The sequence below is a fragment of the Mercurialis annua genome, linkage group LG5 (assembly GCF_937616625.2).
Source record: "Mercurialis annua linkage group LG5, ddMerAnnu1.2, whole genome shotgun sequence".
Taxonomy (NCBI): Eukaryota; Viridiplantae; Streptophyta; class Magnoliopsida; order Malpighiales; family Euphorbiaceae; genus Mercurialis; species Mercurialis annua.
In genome coordinates, this window is record NC_065574.1 from 55448998 (window position 1) to 55469191 (window position 20194).

At 32.0% G+C, this 20194-nt stretch overlaps 3 protein-coding genes across 3 annotated transcripts; 2 read left to right on the top strand and 1 right to left on the bottom strand.

The window, feature by feature from the left end:
• Window positions 1–235: 235 nt before the first annotated feature.
• On the top strand, window positions 236–891 carry LOC126683251 (late embryogenesis abundant protein 18). The gene is made up of 2 exons (XM_050379099.2): window positions 236–508; window positions 616–891. Exons 1-2 carry the CDS (start codon window positions 422–424, stop codon window positions 889–891), a joined length of 363 nt encoding a protein of 120 aa, XP_050235056.1. The 5' UTR covers window positions 236–421.
• Window positions 892–921: 30 nt separating this feature from the next.
• LOC126683250 (uncharacterized) lies at window positions 922–6688 on the bottom strand. Its single transcript, XM_050379097.2, has 2 exons — window positions 6296–6688; window positions 922–1262 (listed from the first exon to the last, which is right to left on the bottom strand). The coding sequence occupies exons 1-2, from the start codon at window positions 6530–6532 to the stop codon at window positions 1035–1037; spliced, it is 465 nt and encodes a 154-aa protein (XP_050235054.1). The 5' UTR covers window positions 6533–6688; the 3' UTR covers window positions 922–1034.
• An 848-nt stretch (window positions 6689–7536) lies between these two features.
• Window positions 7537–13253, top strand: LOC126679733 (uncharacterized). The gene is made up of 7 exons (XM_050374700.1): window positions 7537–7699; window positions 7791–7929; window positions 9733–9812; window positions 9910–9988; window positions 10066–10175; window positions 11904–11968; window positions 12613–13253. Exons 1-7 carry the CDS (start codon window positions 7589–7591, stop codon window positions 12704–12706), a joined length of 678 nt encoding a protein of 225 aa, XP_050230657.1. The 5' UTR covers window positions 7537–7588; the 3' UTR covers window positions 12707–13253.
• The last annotated feature ends 6941 nt before the right edge of the window (window positions 13254–20194 follow it).

Sequence of the window (20194 nt, forward strand, 5' to 3'; positions counted from 1 at the left end):
TGGTGACTACTATTTTATTCAATGTGAATATGAACCGAAAATTAGAGTATATTTGGTTCAGAACATTCATATTCTACACATGAAATAGATTGTTATAGATTGCCAATTTTAATTACCATCCTCTAATCATATAAACTATTTTAATGTATTTTATACTATGAGTTAGCATTCTTGCATATATTTTGCATATAATTAGAGTATATTTTCTGATTTTGTGGGTTAAGACTTTAGAAGCTAATAGAGAGTACTAGACTACTAGTCGCTAGGAACGCTACTTGTCAATGTAAGGAAGGCATAGGAATTGCATGCATGCCACGTGGAAGCAGTCGGTGGGTAGCTTCAATCTATATTTTGGCGGGTGCTTCTCCTGTCTGTAAACAGAAGTGTAAGTCTACTACGAAGTCCAAATAGTTAGTAGAGAATGCTATCAGCAAAGGAAAAACTCAGCAATATGGCCAGTGCTGCCAAAGAGCACTTAACCATCTGCCAGGCTAAAGTTGAAGAAAAGGTATGAATTCTACTTGTTTTTTGGTGTTACTTGGTTCACATGTCAATTCAAAGAGTAAACTGATATTTAAAATTTAAATCACTATCATTATTGAGAAACTTTTGCAGGTCGAGAAAGCAACAGCTAGAACACATGAGCAAAAGAAGATAGCAAAGGAACGTAGGAAGGCAAAAGAAGCTCAGGCCAAGATGGAGCTGCATCAAGCCAAAGCCAAACATGCTGCTGACAAGTTAAGACACCACCACTTGCCTGTGGTAGGGACTCAATATGGCTACACCCAGCCCCCTGCTGCGAACCGGCCTGTCGGAACCACAGCCACCATGGCTGGTACTGCGGTTCCTACTTACCCTCTTGGAGGCCACCCTCCTGGAACTTATGTTTAGATACCCTGCTACTATGATTTGAATATTCCATGCATGTAAATCTGATTTTCTGAATAAATTAGTCTTAAGTTTATAATAAAACAAGACTTGTTGTACACCACAGATGTTAAAACAGAAGCCCCCACTCACTCAGAATGCAATCATTATACCCAAACCAATCTACCTTGATGTTCTACACACTGTTGGATTCTTCCATCATTGGAAATTACCTGATTCTTGATTTTAGCTGCTCGGATATTATACTTATATTGAAACTTTGGCAATGGTTTATCAGCATTCGGCAATGTCTCTGCTGAAACCTCTTCAAGAAACTCGTCTGCTACATCTCCATCTTCGTCTATCTTAAGCCGCTTTGCATACCATCTTAGGCCCTGTAATGTATAAGGAGACATAAGAAAGAATAATACAAGGAAAATGTGAAACAAACAACAATTACTTTTTTGCATAATGTGTCAGTAAATGAAATCAGAAGCAAAATACTGCAGGATAAATTAAGCTATTTACTTCACCCAGTTGATAGTGTGGACAGAAGTTGTAGCTCAAACTTGAAAATGCATTTATGTATCAATTTCTATCCAGAATTTAATAAGCAATTAACAATAGAAGTTAAAAAATCAAGAGAAAAACTGATAAAGATATTAGTTCTGGTGTTGAATGCCTGTTTATCAAGCCCTTGAAACTTCCTTCAGGACAAAATTAATGCATGAACTCCAGAAACAAGACCAAAAGATGCATCGAAAAGCTTATGGTTACATTCGACTCCCTGTTTATCCCAAAGTTGCTTACTATAGATCTCAAACATCCTGCAATTTTAACAGCGACTCTTGTTAATCCTGAAGATACGGAATTTACAATTCCTTAACAAGAATGGAAAAGGACTGATGGGCTGGCTTTCTCAAAAGGTTTCTGGAGAGCAGATTGGCAGAGATCAGAAGCTTGCCTCTAGCTTCTACAGTCTATAATCAGGGCAAGTTATAAACTTACAAGTGTTTCAGAATGAAAAAGCTGGGGTGAAGAAAATTATGAATAGAATTGATGTGTATAATTTGAAGACCAGCTCTATTTGCTAGAGGGATTCTTTTTTTCATGTTGCAAATTTTCAACAGCCTTAGTTGAAAAAACTTGAAGTTGATTCTGCTATTTGAGAAATTGCATTTTAATTTTGAAGTGGTTCTGAAAACTAGATGGAGATGAAGATCATGCAGAAACTAGCAATTGCTGAAACTTATAAATCCTAGAGACCACTAAAGCTAACATATTCACAAACAAACAATTTCAGCCATGTTCTTTAGCATAATAATAAAGTCAGGGAGAAAAGTTAAACAGTCTGTATAACCTGTCCAAACATGAAAACTGCACTGAAAATGACAGGGAGAACGTGGAAGCAATTTGAAATGCTGGAGTGGAAGCGAGAGACCAGGGAAAATCTAGGAAAACAATACCATGCCATAATAACTAGAAAAGCAGTAAAAATCTTTTAAAATGATATCTTGTTGACACCAAATAGCTGCAAATAGAAATATCTTGTCAACTGCCTTTTTCCTCCTAGAAAAACTGAATTTAGTAGATATTACTTCTCTTTATTTCACAGGCACACCACTATTTGCCGGCTATAAGATAAAATAAATAACTAAAGAGAGGGAGAGATAGGGAGAAGAGCTTGCCAACAAATCAATAGTGTAAACCAAATTGAGCATCTTAAACAAACAAAACCAGGGGCTTCTTGAAAATCTTAAATTTCCAAATGAATTTGGCTAGAAAATTGGCGAAGGATGAGAAAAACAAACTGGAGAGACAGAACTCTAAAGAACGTAACAAAACTCTCCAGTCCAAAGCTTACAGGAAAAATGCAGAAGACAAAAAATAGTTCAATAAACAGAATAAAGAAAAGAATGAAATAGTTATAGTGACATCCAATGTCTCTAACAAATCAATTTACAAGAAAACAAAAAAATTCCACGTATCTACATTGCACTGGTCAAGAAGTGGTGTCTACTGAATTTAATGCACAAAAGTGCACCATTGTTTTAGATTCTGATAACTAGTGTTGCATATAAGTGTCATCACACTGCATATTCATATGTTTCTACCTGTTAGGAAAGATGTATATAGTAATATCAATATAAATCGCATCTATTATATTCACATCTATTATTGAAAGCACCACAACATAGAAGACAAGTCTAGGAAATGAACTTAGAGCAGCCACCTGAAGGCGACCATAGACAACTAAAAGATTTTAATCAAGCAACATGTTTAAATTTTGAATACAATGGCAGGATTTCAAAATTAATTTCTAATTAATATGATGATCTTTTGAGTTTTGTGCAGTGGGCTACAGAAATGGCTCAGTAAGGAGAGATTTTCTATCTATAACCTTTCCTGGCATAGTATTTTTAATGTCCATACTTCTCTCAGCCAAAGTAACCTTAAGATATCACCTTAAAGAAGCTTATTGACAGCATTTTTCTTCCTATCAACATTCTCCATAGATTTCATTTGGGACTTTCAAGTCATCAAGTTATTTTAATCCTTGTCCCATTCTCTCTAAGGGAAAATATCAGTTTACATCTACATCCTTCCTCTACTGCTTCTAAATATGCAATTTAGATTCAAGTAATAATAACTACTTTCATGCACTCTCTATTTCTTCCTTGTTCATTACTCATGCCTGAATTTACCCTTTCTTGATGAATACTCCATCTAGCATCTCCAACTTGAAGCAGATTACTGAATTTATGTCTCACTCACTCCCACCCATACATGGCCTTTTTTCCCTTCTGTCCATTTCTTGACACTGGTCCTACCTTTGCCCCAAGACATTGCAATCTACTACTACATGTTTCTCTTGTGCTTAAGAATCCTTGCTTGTGCTGTTGTGCATCGCATAACTGCCACACTGCCTCCTCTTGCAGAACTCGACAGTATTTTTAACATGAAGCAGACAAACATATCTCACTCAAAACAATGAAGATTGTCAAAATGGGTTTGATTTACATTCAGCGGATGTTTATCGTTCAAATCTGATTATTTTTTCCCATAGTAATCGATTAACTAATAGAACTGATCAAGCACTAAATGCAGGTGAGAACCCAGTAAATAGGCTTTTTGCAAAATAACGGTAGGTGCTGGAAAATGGGAGCCAGACAAAAAGTGACGTGTATAATTGATAGGACAAAAGAAATGAAAGAAAATGACTCGCAAATAAGTTCCCGGACAATCATGAAGCACAGGTTCCCAAGTGCTGCAAAAAGCTTCACAAATTCTCTTCAAGCATAAATTGGAAGTCGTGCATGTTCATGATTGGTGATTCTCCAAACCTCCATGGGGCATTCAAACACCTAAATCCCCAATTGTGTTATATTTAATGTAGGGAGATCATTTTCTTAAAGTACTGTACATTCAGCCACTAACATGAAATGGATCCACCATGAAAGTAAGACGTGAGAATGGTGTACATACATCTGGTGCAAGCAAGTTATTTCGTTATAATTGTCTCAAACAAGTCAAGAATGTAGCAATATTGATGCCTTGACTATAAAAATACCACACAACTTTCTAGTAATTGAAATAAAAAAGAAGTTAAACAATACCACACAGCTTTGACAATCCTTTTAGTTTTCCAGTAGTTCTAGAAAAAATAAAATTACCACACAACATTGACTTATAATTATCTAGAAACCAAATTGGTGCTTCCCCAACATAAACCACTGCAGGATGGTATCCCTCAAAGTTTTTCTTTGAAGATAGCTCATCATCCTCCCAAGAGAAGAGAAGATTAGAGATCTTAAGCGACTAGCTTGTATTAACTGCCTAATGCAAATACAGACAATCAGTCTCTCTAATGTAATGAATTCTTTCTGCCAAAATTTCATAAGAAATGCAAACTGAATTTGATTTCATGCCAAAAGTTAAGCTACTAAGGGACATGTACACTAGTAAGCAAATTCGTCTGTACTGTGCATGTGTGTGCGCATGCTCGCCACCTTCTGAGAGAAGATGAATCTTATTAATACACAATGACATTCAACATGTTAACCAGACTATTCAAAATGTATGCATCAATGTACCCAAGCAACAACCAAGAACTGTTGCAAGATGAGCTGCAATATAATTGAAGAGTAAAAGTATAGCATTGATTTTGGAAGCCACTCGAACAGACCAAAGCCAATTCAGGCAATCATAATAAAGAAGTATAAAGTCTATAATGGTGCAATAGAATCAAAGGCGCACGAGACGCTCGCCTAGGCACAAAGGAGAGGTGAATGACAAAAAGATCCTCTAAACATCTAACGCAGCGCGTCTTCAATCAGGCAACACCTTTTAGAGCCTACACAATGATATTTTGAAAAAGGAGAGGTGCTAGATTAATAAAGAGTTCATTTAGTCTTTTGTTTTAGTAATCTAAACCATTTAACAAAGTATAAACTTTTTAGATAAGAAAGGTAGATTTTGTATTCTAAATAATAGTCTATTTTGAATGAAAAGGTCGTAACAGTTTTAAATAAATTAAGCTAGATTTTAGTTTTCTTCTAAATAATAACACATTTTCTAGGAATTTAAGTTTTATAAGGAAGCGCAAAAGTCTTTTAGAAATTTAAGTTATCTTGAAATTCCTAAGATCTTTTTGGTTCTCTTATAAAAAAATAAGAAATTTATTTTCATCTCTAACTCTTCATAAGTGGTTATAACTTATAAGAAATTTGCACTTCATTCTCGCCAGTGCTTTTTTGCGCCTTGAGGCTTGCGTTTATGGCAATACAAAGATGCATCACCTTAGTATCACCTAGCGATTTTAGTTACCTTTTAATGGTGTAGCACAAAAAACAAAATTTAATCAGGAAAGAAAGTGAAGCTTCCTCATCGCTAAATATTAACACGATCAAACAGCCTACGGTCTGCATAATCTATGTTATTAGTGGTAATTGCAGATGTGCATATACTTTAAGTTATTAGATTACCTAAGAAGCACAAAATTGGATGGAACTTCAAAGTAAGAGCACAAGCACTCTTGCTATCAATCTAGGAAAAAGAATCTGCACGAAAGAATTCATCATTCCCTGTAATTCCCCGTATACAGTGACCTTTTAAAACACTATTAAGGGCAGTCCTTGATTATTTCTCTCACTCTTCTAGATTTCGTTTTGCACCTTTAATGCTATTGCTTCTCACTACTTATAAATGCTATTACTATAAATAGATAAAAGGACTACAGAATCAATTTCAAAAATTATCACTCTACTCTCAAAAACAACTAATTAATTAGAAGCATCCTAACTACTTAAACAAGCAATCACTAAAATTTCCTACACTGAACAATCATACACATCATCTAATTCAGATGCACTCACATAATTCAGAACAAGAGGCTATAAATAAATAAGCAAAACTGAGAGAAAATAACCTGGACGCCGCCATCGCCGGAGGTAGAGGGAACGAGCAGAGGGCCAAGCTGGGGGCGGTCGACGGCGACCTGAACTGGAACACTAAGGCCTTTACGGGGAAGACCTGATTCTTGATAATTAGAAGAAAATCGTTGCTGATGATTATGATTATGATTAGGATCGTTGTGTTCTTCTTCTTGTTGTTGATGCTCTTTCACAAATCCAAGAAATCCAGCGATTCTCCTGAAGAATCGCATTGCATCACCCAATTTATTAGCTTCAAACACAAGATTCAACTAATATAAGTCAAATTTACGAGGATTATGCGATGATTTGTTTTAAAAGATAGCGAGGTCAATTTAATTGTAGGAGAAAGACGCAATGAAAAAGTGAAATTCCCAAAGGTATCGTGGTTGGGACTCGGGAGATGCTTCTTTTTACTTGAATGGTAAAGGTTACTTTAAAGTCCTTATGAATCATTATAATTGTTATCGAGTCCCTTTACTTTTTGATTTTTTAATAATTCCCTAATAGAATATGAATGTAAATGGAGTAAAGGGTCGATCCGGTCTCTTAACTTGCGATTCAGAAACAAATAATTTACTCGTTACTGTTTTGATCAATTAAGATCAATATTTTTATTTTTAGATCAATAAAAACAATACTCTTTATTTTTATGTCACTTATAGATAAATAAAATAAAGTCATCTCGATTTTCAAACGTGTTCCTGATGTCTAAATTTTATCCTTAATTGATCCGTAAATATGATTATTGTTCTTAATTGATAAAAATACTCAAAGCAAATTAGTTGACGGTAAATAACAAAAAATGTGTTGACCTTTCACTCAATACACATACAACTAAACTTTAAGAAACTTTACTTATCTCACAATAAATATAAAAATATATTTTCATTTTCAAAAAAAACTTGAAAATAAAAAAACATAAAAAAACAAAAATTATTTTCTAAAAAAACTGTATTTATATATTGTCATATCAAAAAAGAAAAAGAAAAATGTGTCCTTCGGTATAAAATTTAACAAGCAAAGAGTCAATTTGATCTCTAAATTTATAATTTCAAATCAAATAATTTATTTTCAGCCATTTTCAATCAGTTAAAGATAATATTTTTCTTTTTAAGGCAATCAAACGTTATTTACAGTGTATAATTTTATAAAAATAAAAAGTTTAGTGACCGAATCGGCATTTCTCCTAAAATTAACCATCATATAGAAAGGTGTATGTGCCGTACTCATTTGTTCATACAGACTCTCTCACATTTCAGAACAGCAAAAAAAATAAAGCAACAAAAATGGGAGATACGGAGTTTGAAATCGATAAAAATAGAAAAATGGTAGAAATCACTCTGAAAACCATCGGCCCCTTGCCTCCATCTCGCCTTCTTGTCCCCTCTCCCTTTAAAGTAAGTAGCAATCTCTTCTCCATTTGTATTTTTGTGTTGATTGTTTATGATACGACGTTGTTTTGAATCGCAAATAATTGTGGATGTTTAGGTTTGCGATCTGAGAAAGTTGATTGCGGAAAATCATGATTTACCGATTGAGAATTTGAGGCTTATCTTCCGTGGCAATGTACTGCTTGATAGAAGATATGACGATGATGATGATATACAACTTCAATTCAATAATTCCGGTATTGTTTTTTTCTATTTATTTTTAAATTTAATTGTATTTTGTGTTGCAATTCAGTTATTTTCATTTTTAATGTTTCTTTTAATAGTAATTTAGTTGGTGATATAGCTCAAAGTTTCACATGACTAGAATCTACTTTCATTTGATTCCAACTAGCTTGGGGGCTAAGGTTAGGTTGAGTTGAGTTGTGACTTGCTAGAGTTTAGGTTACAAAATTACTTCATTCATGAGTCAATAGAAGATTTTTGTTTGATAGGTAGTACGGACACTTCATTCGCTCAACGTTTTCTGTCTCAGAAAATTTGTCGGAAATTTTTATACTGTTTCTCCGTTTCCGTGTCCGTGCTACCTAGAAAGTCACTTACTTTATTAGAATATGCTTCATCATGTGGTTGAGGTTGTGAGTGCTGCAAGTAGGTTTATGATAGACATATGACAATGCTAGTGGTCTTAGTTTTTATAGCTAAGGGAATGCTTTTAAGCTTGGACTTGACCTGCATTAACATGATATGTATCATGTGCCTTCGCATCCAACAGTACTTCTTTGCAGAGTTTAAATGTTAAGCAACCTGCTATAAGACCGCTTATAATATGTTTTTGTTTATTGAGGACATGGGAATTATATTTTTTTTTTTTTGGTTGTGGTGTGTAGAGCCTCATATTAATACATTTATGGATTAACCTGGATACAACAGAATTAGACATGTTGATATCATTGTTTATCATTCTCATAGTTGTTTGTGTATTATATGATAGATAGGGAGAGTGTAGGGTTGCAAGCAAGTACTTTTGAAGTATCTTTATACACAGTGGTCAAAAATCAAGATTGATCTTCTGACTCATTCTAATAGATTTCTTTAATTTGCTATTCTTCAACATAGAAAATTTCTTTTGTCTAGATTTGCCATATTGTATAGGTCTTATATATTCTTTTGCTATGGGGGTAAAAAATGAATACATATTTGCATGTGGAACATTATAATTCCTGAATTGAAAATACGGGAATATGGATCCAAAATAGGACTCGGGTACTTCGGTACATATGAGTATTTGGATATGTTGTAGAAAAAAGTTAATTTGGATAAAATTCTATAATAATTATTATTTTTGAACATCCAAAAACATTAACCAAATGCAACATATAACAATTCTCAAAACCTAAAAACCATGATGTTATATTTTCATCCTTGAAAAACAGTAATAATAGTATTATATTTGAATCCTCCAAGCCCAAGTAGTTAATTATTTAATATTCAGTTGAATATTAAAGAATTATAGCTTTTTTTGATGAAGGAACGATGAATAGCAGTCAACACCTTTCAACTAATTATCTTCCATTCCATCTAGTATTTCAGTCTCTCAATCCATCTACTTATCTTATCTATCTACCCCTTTTTTTTTCTCCACAAAGAAAAGAATGAGTGAGTGAAAATCTGGCAAGGGTCATCTGCATTACCAATGTCTAAACTATGTTTCTCTATTGTGAAAAGGGAAGTTTAATGATGATAAAGCTATATAGTGAAAAAGGGACAGTAGGTAAATGAAGTCGTCTTTTGATGGCTTTTGGCTGCCAAGAACAAGTTTATTGAAGTCATTCATGATTATAGAGTTCTACGTAATTGATAAGTTTTCATTACCGTATTCAAGCTTTTGCATGTTTTCAGTAAAATGTTGTTAAGTGCTTAAGTACTAAAAATAAACAACTGTTATTAAGTTAAGCACATCTCATATGGCTTCTGCTAAGTCTTCTATGGTGGCCTGGTCTTTGTTTTCTGAAGAATTTGTATTTTATTTGTGTTTGCAGATTCACTAATTGTTGCTGTCAAACCAAAGCCACCAGCTAAACATCTTCATGATGGATTTGATTTGGATGATGATCAACTGGTAGAATGCAATTTTTACTGGTATTAAGATATTTCAGAAACTGGTTATAAAATGCAAATCATTTCTTAAGCAAAGTCTTTCTCTCTTTAAATATCAGAAGTTTCAGCTTCCGCAGTCGACTAATCGTTGGAAAAGGAGACTTTACTTTTTCCTGCATAATAAACTGAAGATTCCTGGTAAGCGTCTAAAATTGCTGCTACATTTTTTAAATAACAATCTTCTAATCAATTGTACTTTAAAATGTTAATAACAGAGATCCTTTTGGTGGCACTGTTCTCTCTCAGTCTAAAGGCGTGGACTGTGATCATTTCCTGGTTCATTTTGGCACCTGTTGCACATAAATGGGACCTTGGACCCTTATATGTAAGTTATTTTGATGGTCTTTCCTATCTTGTATGAAGTCACTTTGCAAGTTATGTCTTTTCATATCAAATATGCATTCCCTTTAAAAATTTAGTTAAAATCATTGAATCTGGTTTTTCTGGAAATTACTTTGTATCACCTTCTAACCTTTATGAAAGGGATTGAACCCGTTGAATCAACAATTTTCAAATGAGAAACGACAATAACTGAGTGTCAGTTGGGCCATCTTCGTTTGGAAATTAAATATGCAGGGTCCAAGAGTTCATTATTTAGAAATTTAAACAAAGGAAAATAAGAAAAATTGAGGATTTGAGTTGGGCCATATTTGTTTGCAAGTAGATAGAAGAGTCTGTGCAAGCCAATTATTGAGTAGAGTGTTTTATCTCCTTGAGTAGAATGTTTTATCTCTTATTTAATGTCTAACTTTGTTGTTCTTTCTATGGAAAAGAAATTAAGAGGGTATGAAATGGGGTACAATTTAAGAGGCTTCTGCTTTTTACCAAGGCTCATGATGCAGAATCCTAGTATGCGAACCAAGACGATATTCATGATTTTGGGAATTGGGATGAATATTATATTAAGTATTAGCAAAAAGAACTTGATATCATGAAGAACAATTAGCTGGAGACTTTTTCTTGTTAGAGAGCATCAAATTTTGTGCTCAATGAAATCTAAGTGAATATTTCATGAGTACACCAGGGAGGATGAGAAAATTTGGATTCTAGTATCTTTTGGGAGAGCGGTAGGGCATTCAGCCTTTTCTAAATGGGTCATTTCATGCTTAGAAAGACACATTAAGGGAGAAAATTATAGCAGCAGATAATCATAAAATATTTTTCATAAAGAAAAAGGTTAATGGTTGATGGATACATGTGTTGTAAGAACTAAAGATGATCAATAACTTACTACTCCATTTTGATTTGAGAATGTTGAAAAATCTGTTGTTTGGTGCGTGATCTGAAAATTATTTGCCCTTAGACAGGCACCAATATCTTGGTGGTGTTTGATAATCCAACTTATCACTTAATCTAAAACAATTAGCACTTGTTTTTATTAAGTAGTGTTTGATTGAAGAAACAACAATTTTTTTTTGTATATTCTTCTTTCTCCTTGTGTGTGCTTGCCTTGGGGCTTGATTACACAGTTCATTGATGAATTGTTGAGCCAAACCTGAGCTGATTTTTTTTTCTACTAACAATGGCCATGTTTTCTTATCTAGGCAAGAAAGAACCAAAAAAGGAAAAAAATCATCTAATAGATTAGTGGGCATGTTTTTGTTGGCAATACATATGAGAGTGAACCTTGGCAGTGGGTAAAGCTGCTCCTTTCGTGATCTATAGGTCAAAGTTTTGTAATGTGAAAACAATCTCTCTGCAAATTAAGGATAATGTTGTCCACACTCCCCCCTACCCCCAATAGTTGTGAGCACTTTGTGAAGTACTTATATAAGGTACTTTTTACCCTGGTAAAATTTCATTTTGATTCATCCAACCTAACAAGAGAGCCAGGATGGGTCCAGTTACTATTGTCCCTGCATTCATATTTGATAATTAAGATATACAAGAAGTTTTCAAAGCAAATGCCCTAGTTATCTTATCCAGGGGGCCTAAGTGACCTAAATGTCTCATTCTCTACACTATTGCACTTATGATTTTTACTTTAGTATAAGAAATTTCATTTTTTTTCTTACCATTTTTTATGTCTTAACTTTTTTGTTACCATGCTCAGATACTTGGCACAGGCTTTCTTTTGATTTTCTTTAACCTTGGACGACGACAAGCTGGTGATCTCAGGTATACACTACTGTTGACAATTGTGCTAATGCTGAACTAAATCACCAGAAGTAATTATAATAAATGTTTATTTCCATGTCTCAAAAGAATTCCCCTTTTCTAGCTTGAGGGGGTTAAAGTGGGAAATTAGCTGGCGGACATAAGTTGAGTCTGTTATTGATGTAAAAATTGAGAAGAAACAAACAGAATTCTCTTAGCTCATTGCTTTAATCTCAACTAGTTAAACACCCTTGCTTCGTTTATTTCTGTTCTACCATTTAACTTGTTAATATTATACAATTTAAGATTAATTTTTAATTTAAATTTTTAAATGACTTTATTGTAATAACAACAGTAACAGAAACAAATAAGTTTTTTCTTATAAATAAATGTATTTTAGTTTGACAGATTTCATAAATTATTACCATAAAAGATTATGTTACAGTTTGAAGTTAGTAGTTATCTTCAGTCTCCAGGTAATAATAGTTCATTGTTTATTGGAAGAAGTTCATATTGTATTTCTCTTACGTATGATTCCATCGGCACTTGGTATTGCTGAGAATTTAATATGAAAGTTTAAAATGCTGAGAAAAGAACAACTTATGATTGCTATAATTAATTGGTTGAATTACTTCTTAGTCAAATTTCTTATTTTTATAATGCAGTGCATATTCTATCTTCAATGAAGACTTTAGGGAGCTTCCTGGGACTTTAAATGCAGATCGTCTTGATAGAGACATTCGAGCCGGTCAGTTTTGAACTTCTCACTTACATTGCAGGGAAATGCTGAAATGAGAAATTCCAAAACGCGAAACAGTAAAATGAGTTTCAGAAATATTTTCGAAAACACAAACAAAATGCCAAAAGGTGGTATTTGAAAGGTTTCTATGCAACATATCTTCTTACTCACCGGTCACCACTTATCTTAACTAAAGTGTTTGTTTATTTTTCTCGCCAAACTGCACATACGATGACTTCTAGCTTCGCCAACAAATTTGTTTTATCCCCTTATGAGGGTGAAGAGTTGGATCATTCACCAGTGTCTTTTTCTGCCCAGTGTAATATATTTTTTCGTTTTCTCACCCTTTACTGTAACGAGTAACTTCCTGCTATTTTGTAAGTAGTGTATCATAGACTTCCAATGCTGGTTTTCACAGTTCAAGTTTTACTTTTTCTATAACTTTTATGTTTTAAGTGTCAAATTTCTTTTGTAGTTTCGACTGATGAGTTTGCATGACTCATGTGATGTGAGATTGATATATCACTGTTTTCTCCAATTATGATTAATATGTTACAAATTTCCTAATGATGTTCTTATATACCTAATTGTTTTTTTGGCTTTTGATAAACGGAAGATTAATGTACAGTTCTCCTTGGATAGGTGCTTAAATTTCTCATATGTTAAATGTTTATATTATGCATTTTTAAAAACAAATTAATTGCGTTGATGATACCATCAACACATAAATTGTGAGCGAGCCAAACAATTTGAACTTTAACTTCTCATTTAGCTATTGTCTTGAGTGGATTGTCAAAATAAATAATAAAATAAAAAGAATGTTGGGCTATAGTCATTTGATTTCCTTTTAATTTTGATTTCAACAAATGGTAATAATCTTCTTTCCCAAGTATGTATGACTATTGTGAATTCATATTTAAAAATAAACGGAGAAGGCGGTGGGTGCGAAATATGTAGCTTGCGGTTGTGAATTATGCATTCATCAGAAACTGCAGCTAGTTCTCAAGGGAAAACTGTCATGCCTCGGACGTGAAGCAGTCCGAGGGAGCGGAAATATAGCAAAGGTCACGGAGTCTAAACTAGCATCTCCCAATGGGAGGATATGTGTCTGGTGCTAGGCCTTGCATTCCCTCAGCTTGCGAGTTTGAAGCACGACCTCAACTTAAAGAAGGAAAAATACTTTTTAAAATTCAAGCTAGTTTGCAATTGTGAATTTGTCTTTTGAGGACGCGAAGAGTCAATATATCAGATAGACTAAATGACATATCATAACGGGCATTTAAAGCATCTCCAATGAGTTTGTGGTATGTACCAAGATGATCATTGGAAATTAGCCTGAATAAAGATAGTTTGCGGTTGCAAACCCTTTCAGAGTGCAAAGCAAATAACTGTTCCTCCATTACAGACAACAAAATATGAATATTTTGTAAGCTTATAAAAACATTTCACTATTTCGATTATAATAGGGCTAATAGCTTAAACATTCAAACCTTCAAAATATATATGAACTCTTTATGTGAAAATTATTAATAATTTATTGGTTAGTGGTTTAGTATTTGAAACTCATTAGTTGTTGTACAATGTTGCTCTTTGTGAAAAACTCACGTGGGTTGGATCGAACCTCTATAAATTAAGTTCGGGGAGAACTTTCAAAAATTCTATTGCTAGTGGAAACCTCTAATTTGGGGTAAGTGGATATAAAAAAGTGTTTACCTCAAACCACTTTAAATTCCTCTCTCATTTTTTTAGCTTTTCAAACACATGTTAATTGTTTTTAACCCGTAAATATTTTTAATTAGTAACTATTTAACTATTTACAAAAATAATATACTTTTTATAAAAGCACGGATGGGGGGGGCAGGCAAATTTACTGAATAATACTTTTCAGTTTACTACTAAATAAAGGTTTTAAGTCATTAACTAATTAGTTATTTAATTAATCACTACTGTAATTAAAGTCCTAATTAGAATAGGTAGCTAAATTATCTCCAATTTAGTTTTTAGTATGTAAAAAATAACTAAATTGTCTCCAAATTAGTAGGAATACCTATCTTTTAGTTTGATTGAACTACAAAATAAAAATAATGTATTTGATCAATATGTTATTATTTAAATTTCTATTTTATTATTTTTAAAGATAGAAATTAATAAAATAAAATTAATTATTTAATTATGGTTATTATAAAATCAAAAGAAGAATAAATTCAGTATGGAGAAAAAATTATAAAATAATATATTATATTTATTTTTACAAAAATTCTTAACTAATTTAATATTAATTATAAATAAAAAAATTGATATAATTATACTAAATTTACTATTACCTTCATTGACAAGTTACGTTACGAGTCACGTGCATAGCACGTAATGCGAAACTAGTATATCAAATATGGTTAATAATTTTTTTAAATCTTTGTTATTATAATTTTTTTTAAAACCTTAAATAATTAATATTATATCAAGAATAAGATATATTATCGATACTTTGATTACTATATAAATGTTTACAGTTTTATGTCTTTTTTCAGTTATCGTAAAAAAATATAATTGTAATATTTTTTGGACAAAGTTTTGAATTATTATAATATTTAATAAAAATAATAAAAATGGCTAAACATGCTCAAACTTTTCAAGAGCACCTAAATATCAAAAAACAATCACAACACCTATTTAAGCTTTTCATTTGTACTCTTCCAATAAAATAATGACATGTGTCACTCGTTAGTCTTGAAAATACGCTAGCTTACATCAAACACGTCAGCGCATCAGCTTACAAGCGCGTTAGCACCTGCAACCTGTTAGCACGCTAATATGTAAGTGCTGTCAAAATTTTGGTACTACATTATAGATGCATCTTTGATACATTTGTTATAGTTATAATTTTTTCTTTATATTTTTTAGGAAAATTATTTTTGATTCAAATGATATGTATCATATATATTACATAAATGTATTTTTATATTTTAAGTTACTTTTATGTTTTTTTTATTATTAAATTTGTGTATGATAATGCATTACTTATGTATCAGAAAAGTATCATAGTGTTTGAGAGTGTCATTAAGTATCTTGTATGTATTATCATATATTAATAGTATTTCATACATTTATGTATCATGTATTTCTATATTTTAAAGTTCAATGAACTGTCTTTTTTTGGAAAATGTATATGAGCTATTTCTGAGATGTTTTTGAAATATATATGAGATGTATCTGACATGTATTTGAGATGTTTCTAACTTGTATTTGAGTTATTTTTGAGATTTATTTTTGATGTTTCTAAAATGTATCTAAAATGTTTTTAAGATCTGATTACTTATTAAAAAATAGTATCTTTTCTTATTTGCTCTCAGATATGTGTAAAATCCATTTTAAATGTATATTTTATCTTTTCATCAATGATGTTAACTATAATTAAAGGATGAGATTGTCATTGGTTCATTTTTGTGTGTATCATCATGTATACATAAAGTATTATGCTTAGATGCATATATTGTCGGAGATGAAAGTAATAAAACTAGAGCATATATTTATAAAATATTTGTTTTAGGTAGTTTTGTGAATTTCTAATATCTACAAGTATATACAATTATAAAAATAATGATCAACTTTCAATTATATGTTCAGAAAATTTAACTGAGTGTTTTTTAAATATATATGATGTATTAGGAATGCATCTCAAATACAAACACTAATACAAATGCGTTGACGTGCTGACACATTTCTAACACGCAATACAATTTTTTGTTGTACTATGCTCTAGTGTGCTTGTTCTCCAAACGTGTTATTGTTGATGCATCTTAACGCGTTATTTTAAGCACGGCGACGTGTTACTCGTCCATTTTTTATGTGCTGATGTAATTTTATGAGTGTAGGGTATGATTTTGCAAAATAAAGGAGGTTTTTGGACATTTTTGTGGTTATCCCTAATATTTATAATAATTAACATTCACTATTTCAATTTTCACATTAAATATTAACATAATAATATTATTGTATAGTATTCTTAAGTAAAATAATTATTTAATTAATCAGTACTAAATTATTTAATTAATTAATTTAATGGACATAGAAAAGGTTATAAACACATTTTCCAAAACTTTCATAAAGTTAGTTTTAAATTGTATTATAAAACTAGAGATAATTACTATCTATTCTATGAGTTTAGAATTGAAATATTATTATCCCATGACATTTTAAAAGTCAACTGTTTCTCTCATAACGTTCGATCAAATTCATCATTTTCCCTTTCTATGAGTTAATCCGTTTGTTGACTTCGTCAAAGAGTCTTATTATTAATAACCTTTAAGTTTATTTTTCTTTCAAAAAACTTCATAAGATGTATCATTAAATACCTATACATATTAATGTATATTTTTATTAATATATATAGAGAGATGATAGGATTTAATAAAGCGTAATGTAAGATTCGAACTACAAACTTATGGAATATAAGATTGGTGTTTTGTCAATGTGGTCTCTCCACTTTTATTTTTGTCAACTATTTCGTCTCTTATATTTGAAAATTAATTTAAAACAGAAAAAATTAAATTAATTGTTGACTAACACCAAAAATGAGCAAAAAGACTAAATTGTTAACATAAATAAAAGTGAGGGATCATATTATTTAACTTTAAAACAGAAAAGATTAAACTGTAGATTATGATATATGTTGGGACCGGTGGCGGAGCCAGAGTTTGCTCAGGAGGGCACTGGCCCTTCTCAACCTTTCATTTAAAAAAAAAACTTCAATTTTTCTATTTTACCAAAAAAATACATTATTAACTTTGGATTTTTATGGATGCCCCCTCGACTTTTATTTTATTCAAAAAACCCCTTCAATTTTTTAAATTTTAAAATATAATTACTAAATGTAGATTTATGCATAATTTGGCCCCCTCTAAAACATAATACTGACTTTGTTTTGGTTGGGACTTCAAAATAATTTGCTTTAGTAATTTCCTCATTTGAAAGAGGGACAAACCTGAGGGGAAGTAATAGGTTTCCCACTTCTACTTCTTTGATCAAAGATATTTTCAACAAACCTAAAGGTTAGACTATATTTTCTGAAAGTTTTCTCATGTACAAAAAATGCAAGCCAAAGTGTTTATTCGCAACAGAAAATAGACTTCCCGAGCATGAGGATGTTAGTGGCAAATGTGGCGTGATTGTGTAGAGTAGTAACCATCTCAAATTAGATTGCAATAGATAACTAAACATTAACGAAACATATGTTACGTATATAAATGGTTGGGACAAACTTGATTTGGTGTCCAAAAGTTAAGCCTAAACTACATGTTTGAACATGCATATATTTGATCACATTTGATTTGTTATATATATTTAATAATATATATATATATATATATATATATATATATATATATATATATATATATATATATATATATGAGCATATGCTGACAAGCGAAACTCGTCAAACTCATTCAGCTGCAGAAGTCACCTCTGCTTCGAAAGCCTTGAGCTACAGATTGTGGAGTATTTCTACAAATAAAAGAATAAAAAAAATATTAAAAGAGTAAATATTCGCTCGCGAAATTTTTTAGACTATTGGATTTCGAAATTTTAGCGATCTGATATCATAATTATAATAGAAAAAAAATTGTTATAACCTTATAACAAAAATAAGATTCTCTAAAATAAAATAGAAAAAATTATCTATTACATTATCTATATCTATAAAATAAAACTAGAATATATATATATATATATATATATATATATATAATATAAATATACAATATAAAAAAAAAGTTAGTTATTAGTTATAACAATGTCCGAATAACTAGTATGCACGATGCTCTAGCTCCACAGGTAAGTAACATGCTTTTCCATAAACCAGTTTGTAGGGAGACATACCTGTTGGCGTTTTGAATGCCGTTCGATATGCCCACAGCGCATCATCCAACTTTTAAGACCATTCTTTTCGCGAGCCATTCACTGTTTTTTCAAGGATGCGCTTCAGCTCTCTGTTGGACACCTCAACTTGTCCACTCGTCTGGGGGTGATATGGGGTTGTCACTCTATGATAAACATTATATTTCTTCATCAGTGCTGCAAACTGCCGATTGCAGAAGTGTGAACCACCATCACTGATGCTCGCCCGTGGTACCCCAAATCGATTTATCAACTTCTTTAGGAATGATATGACCACATTTTCATCATTACTAGGTAAAGCAGACACATAGTCGATACAAACCAAGATGTATAAGTTGCCACATGACATAGGAAAAGGTCCCATGAAGTCGATCCCCGGCAATGGCGCCAAAAACTTGTTGGTAAAAATACGCAAGCGTACATAGTCAACTTGTAATACAGACTGCGAAATTCGGATATCGTACCCACAGAGAAAGCAACTAAGGACAACCAGTTAAGAGTCTCGATTTGTATAGTCGAAAAGATAAATTTGTTTTGTTTGAATAAATTAAAAAGACAGAATTTAACAATTGTAAATAAAGTAAACTAAAGTTGTAATTAAAATATTGTTTAACAATAATGAGAAAAGCATGGATTATTAATCTTCGTTATGCTATTTACTTGATTCGGTTATGAATTGTATTGTTCTGATATGGTTCGGACTAATCAAAGGCACCTAAAATTCTCTCTCGAGCAATTGCAGGCAAAAGCATAAAACTAACAGATAATAGGTTAATTATTTACTCTCGCAAAATGATTAACCTAAGTATTAATTAATTAAACGATTATGAAGTGAATCTTAAAAACACGCACTCGTTAATTCACTCTTGCGCAATTAACTCCTACGTTCTTAATTATATTGTTGTATTCCAATTTTACTCTCTCGAGATAAAACTAAAACATAAGGCATAGACTAAGTGATCAGTTTAGGCTAAGCATTAAACCCAATAATTAAAACAAATCAAGAGCAAAAACTCATAAATCCAATTCAATTAAACAGACATAATTTTGATTAATAATCCCCAGCGAAGGGTTTTAGCTAAACATAATAAAAAAAAAATACTAAAAGCAATAATTATTGAATTCATTCTGAGATAAAATTGATACTGAATATGAAATTGATAATAATCGTACCTTGTTCGAAAGTAAACTAATAATAATCGATGACAGAATAATGAAGAACTAAGCAATCCGATAATGAAAAGATAAGAAAACTACTAATTTAGGGTTTATGTAATACAAAAATTAAGCGAACCCTCGTTCAATGTTACAATTTAGTATTTATACGGCTTCCGACTTCAAAATCTGATATTAGGTCGTCCTCTTGTGAAAATCCAGAAGTGCCCTTGTGTTTTGTGGCTCTCGGAACTCATTTAGGGGCATTTTTGTCAGTTTGGAAAAAATATACACAAAGTGTGCGAACGGGTATGGAGTGTGCGAACGCACACTCCATGACTTGGTCAAAACTCTATTTTTTTTCAATTAGCTACTGTTCTCCCCCTTTTGGTCGCACACTCCTTCAGCAAGGAGTGTGCGATCGTGCATAGGTGTGCGAACGCACACTGAGGTGTGCG

Coding starts and splice junctions, on each gene's coding strand:
- LOC126679733 (XM_050374700.1), top strand. CDS start 7,589: ATGGGAGATACGGAGTTTGAAATCGATAAAAATAGAAAAATGGTAGAA. Junction 7,930..9,732: donor ACTTCAATTCAATAATTCCG/GTATTGTTTTTT, acceptor TTGTGTTTGCAG/ATTCACTAATTGTTGCTGTC. Junction 9,989..10,065: donor TAATAAACTGAAGATTCCTG/GTAAGCGTCTAA, acceptor TGTTAATAACAG/AGATCCTTTTGGTGGCACTG.
- LOC126683250 (XM_050379097.2), bottom strand. CDS start 6,532: ATGCGATTCTTCAGGAGAATCGCTGGATTTCTTGGATTTGTGAAAGAG. Junction 1,263..6,295: donor CCGGCGATGGCGGCGTCCAG/GTTATTTTCTCT, acceptor TATACATTACAG/GGCCTAAGATGGTATGCAAA.
- LOC126683251 (XM_050379099.2), top strand. CDS start 422: ATGCTATCAGCAAAGGAAAAACTCAGCAATATGGCCAGTGCTGCCAAA. Junction 509..615: donor AGGCTAAAGTTGAAGAAAAG/GTATGAATTCTA, acceptor AAACTTTTGCAG/GTCGAGAAAGCAACAGCTAG.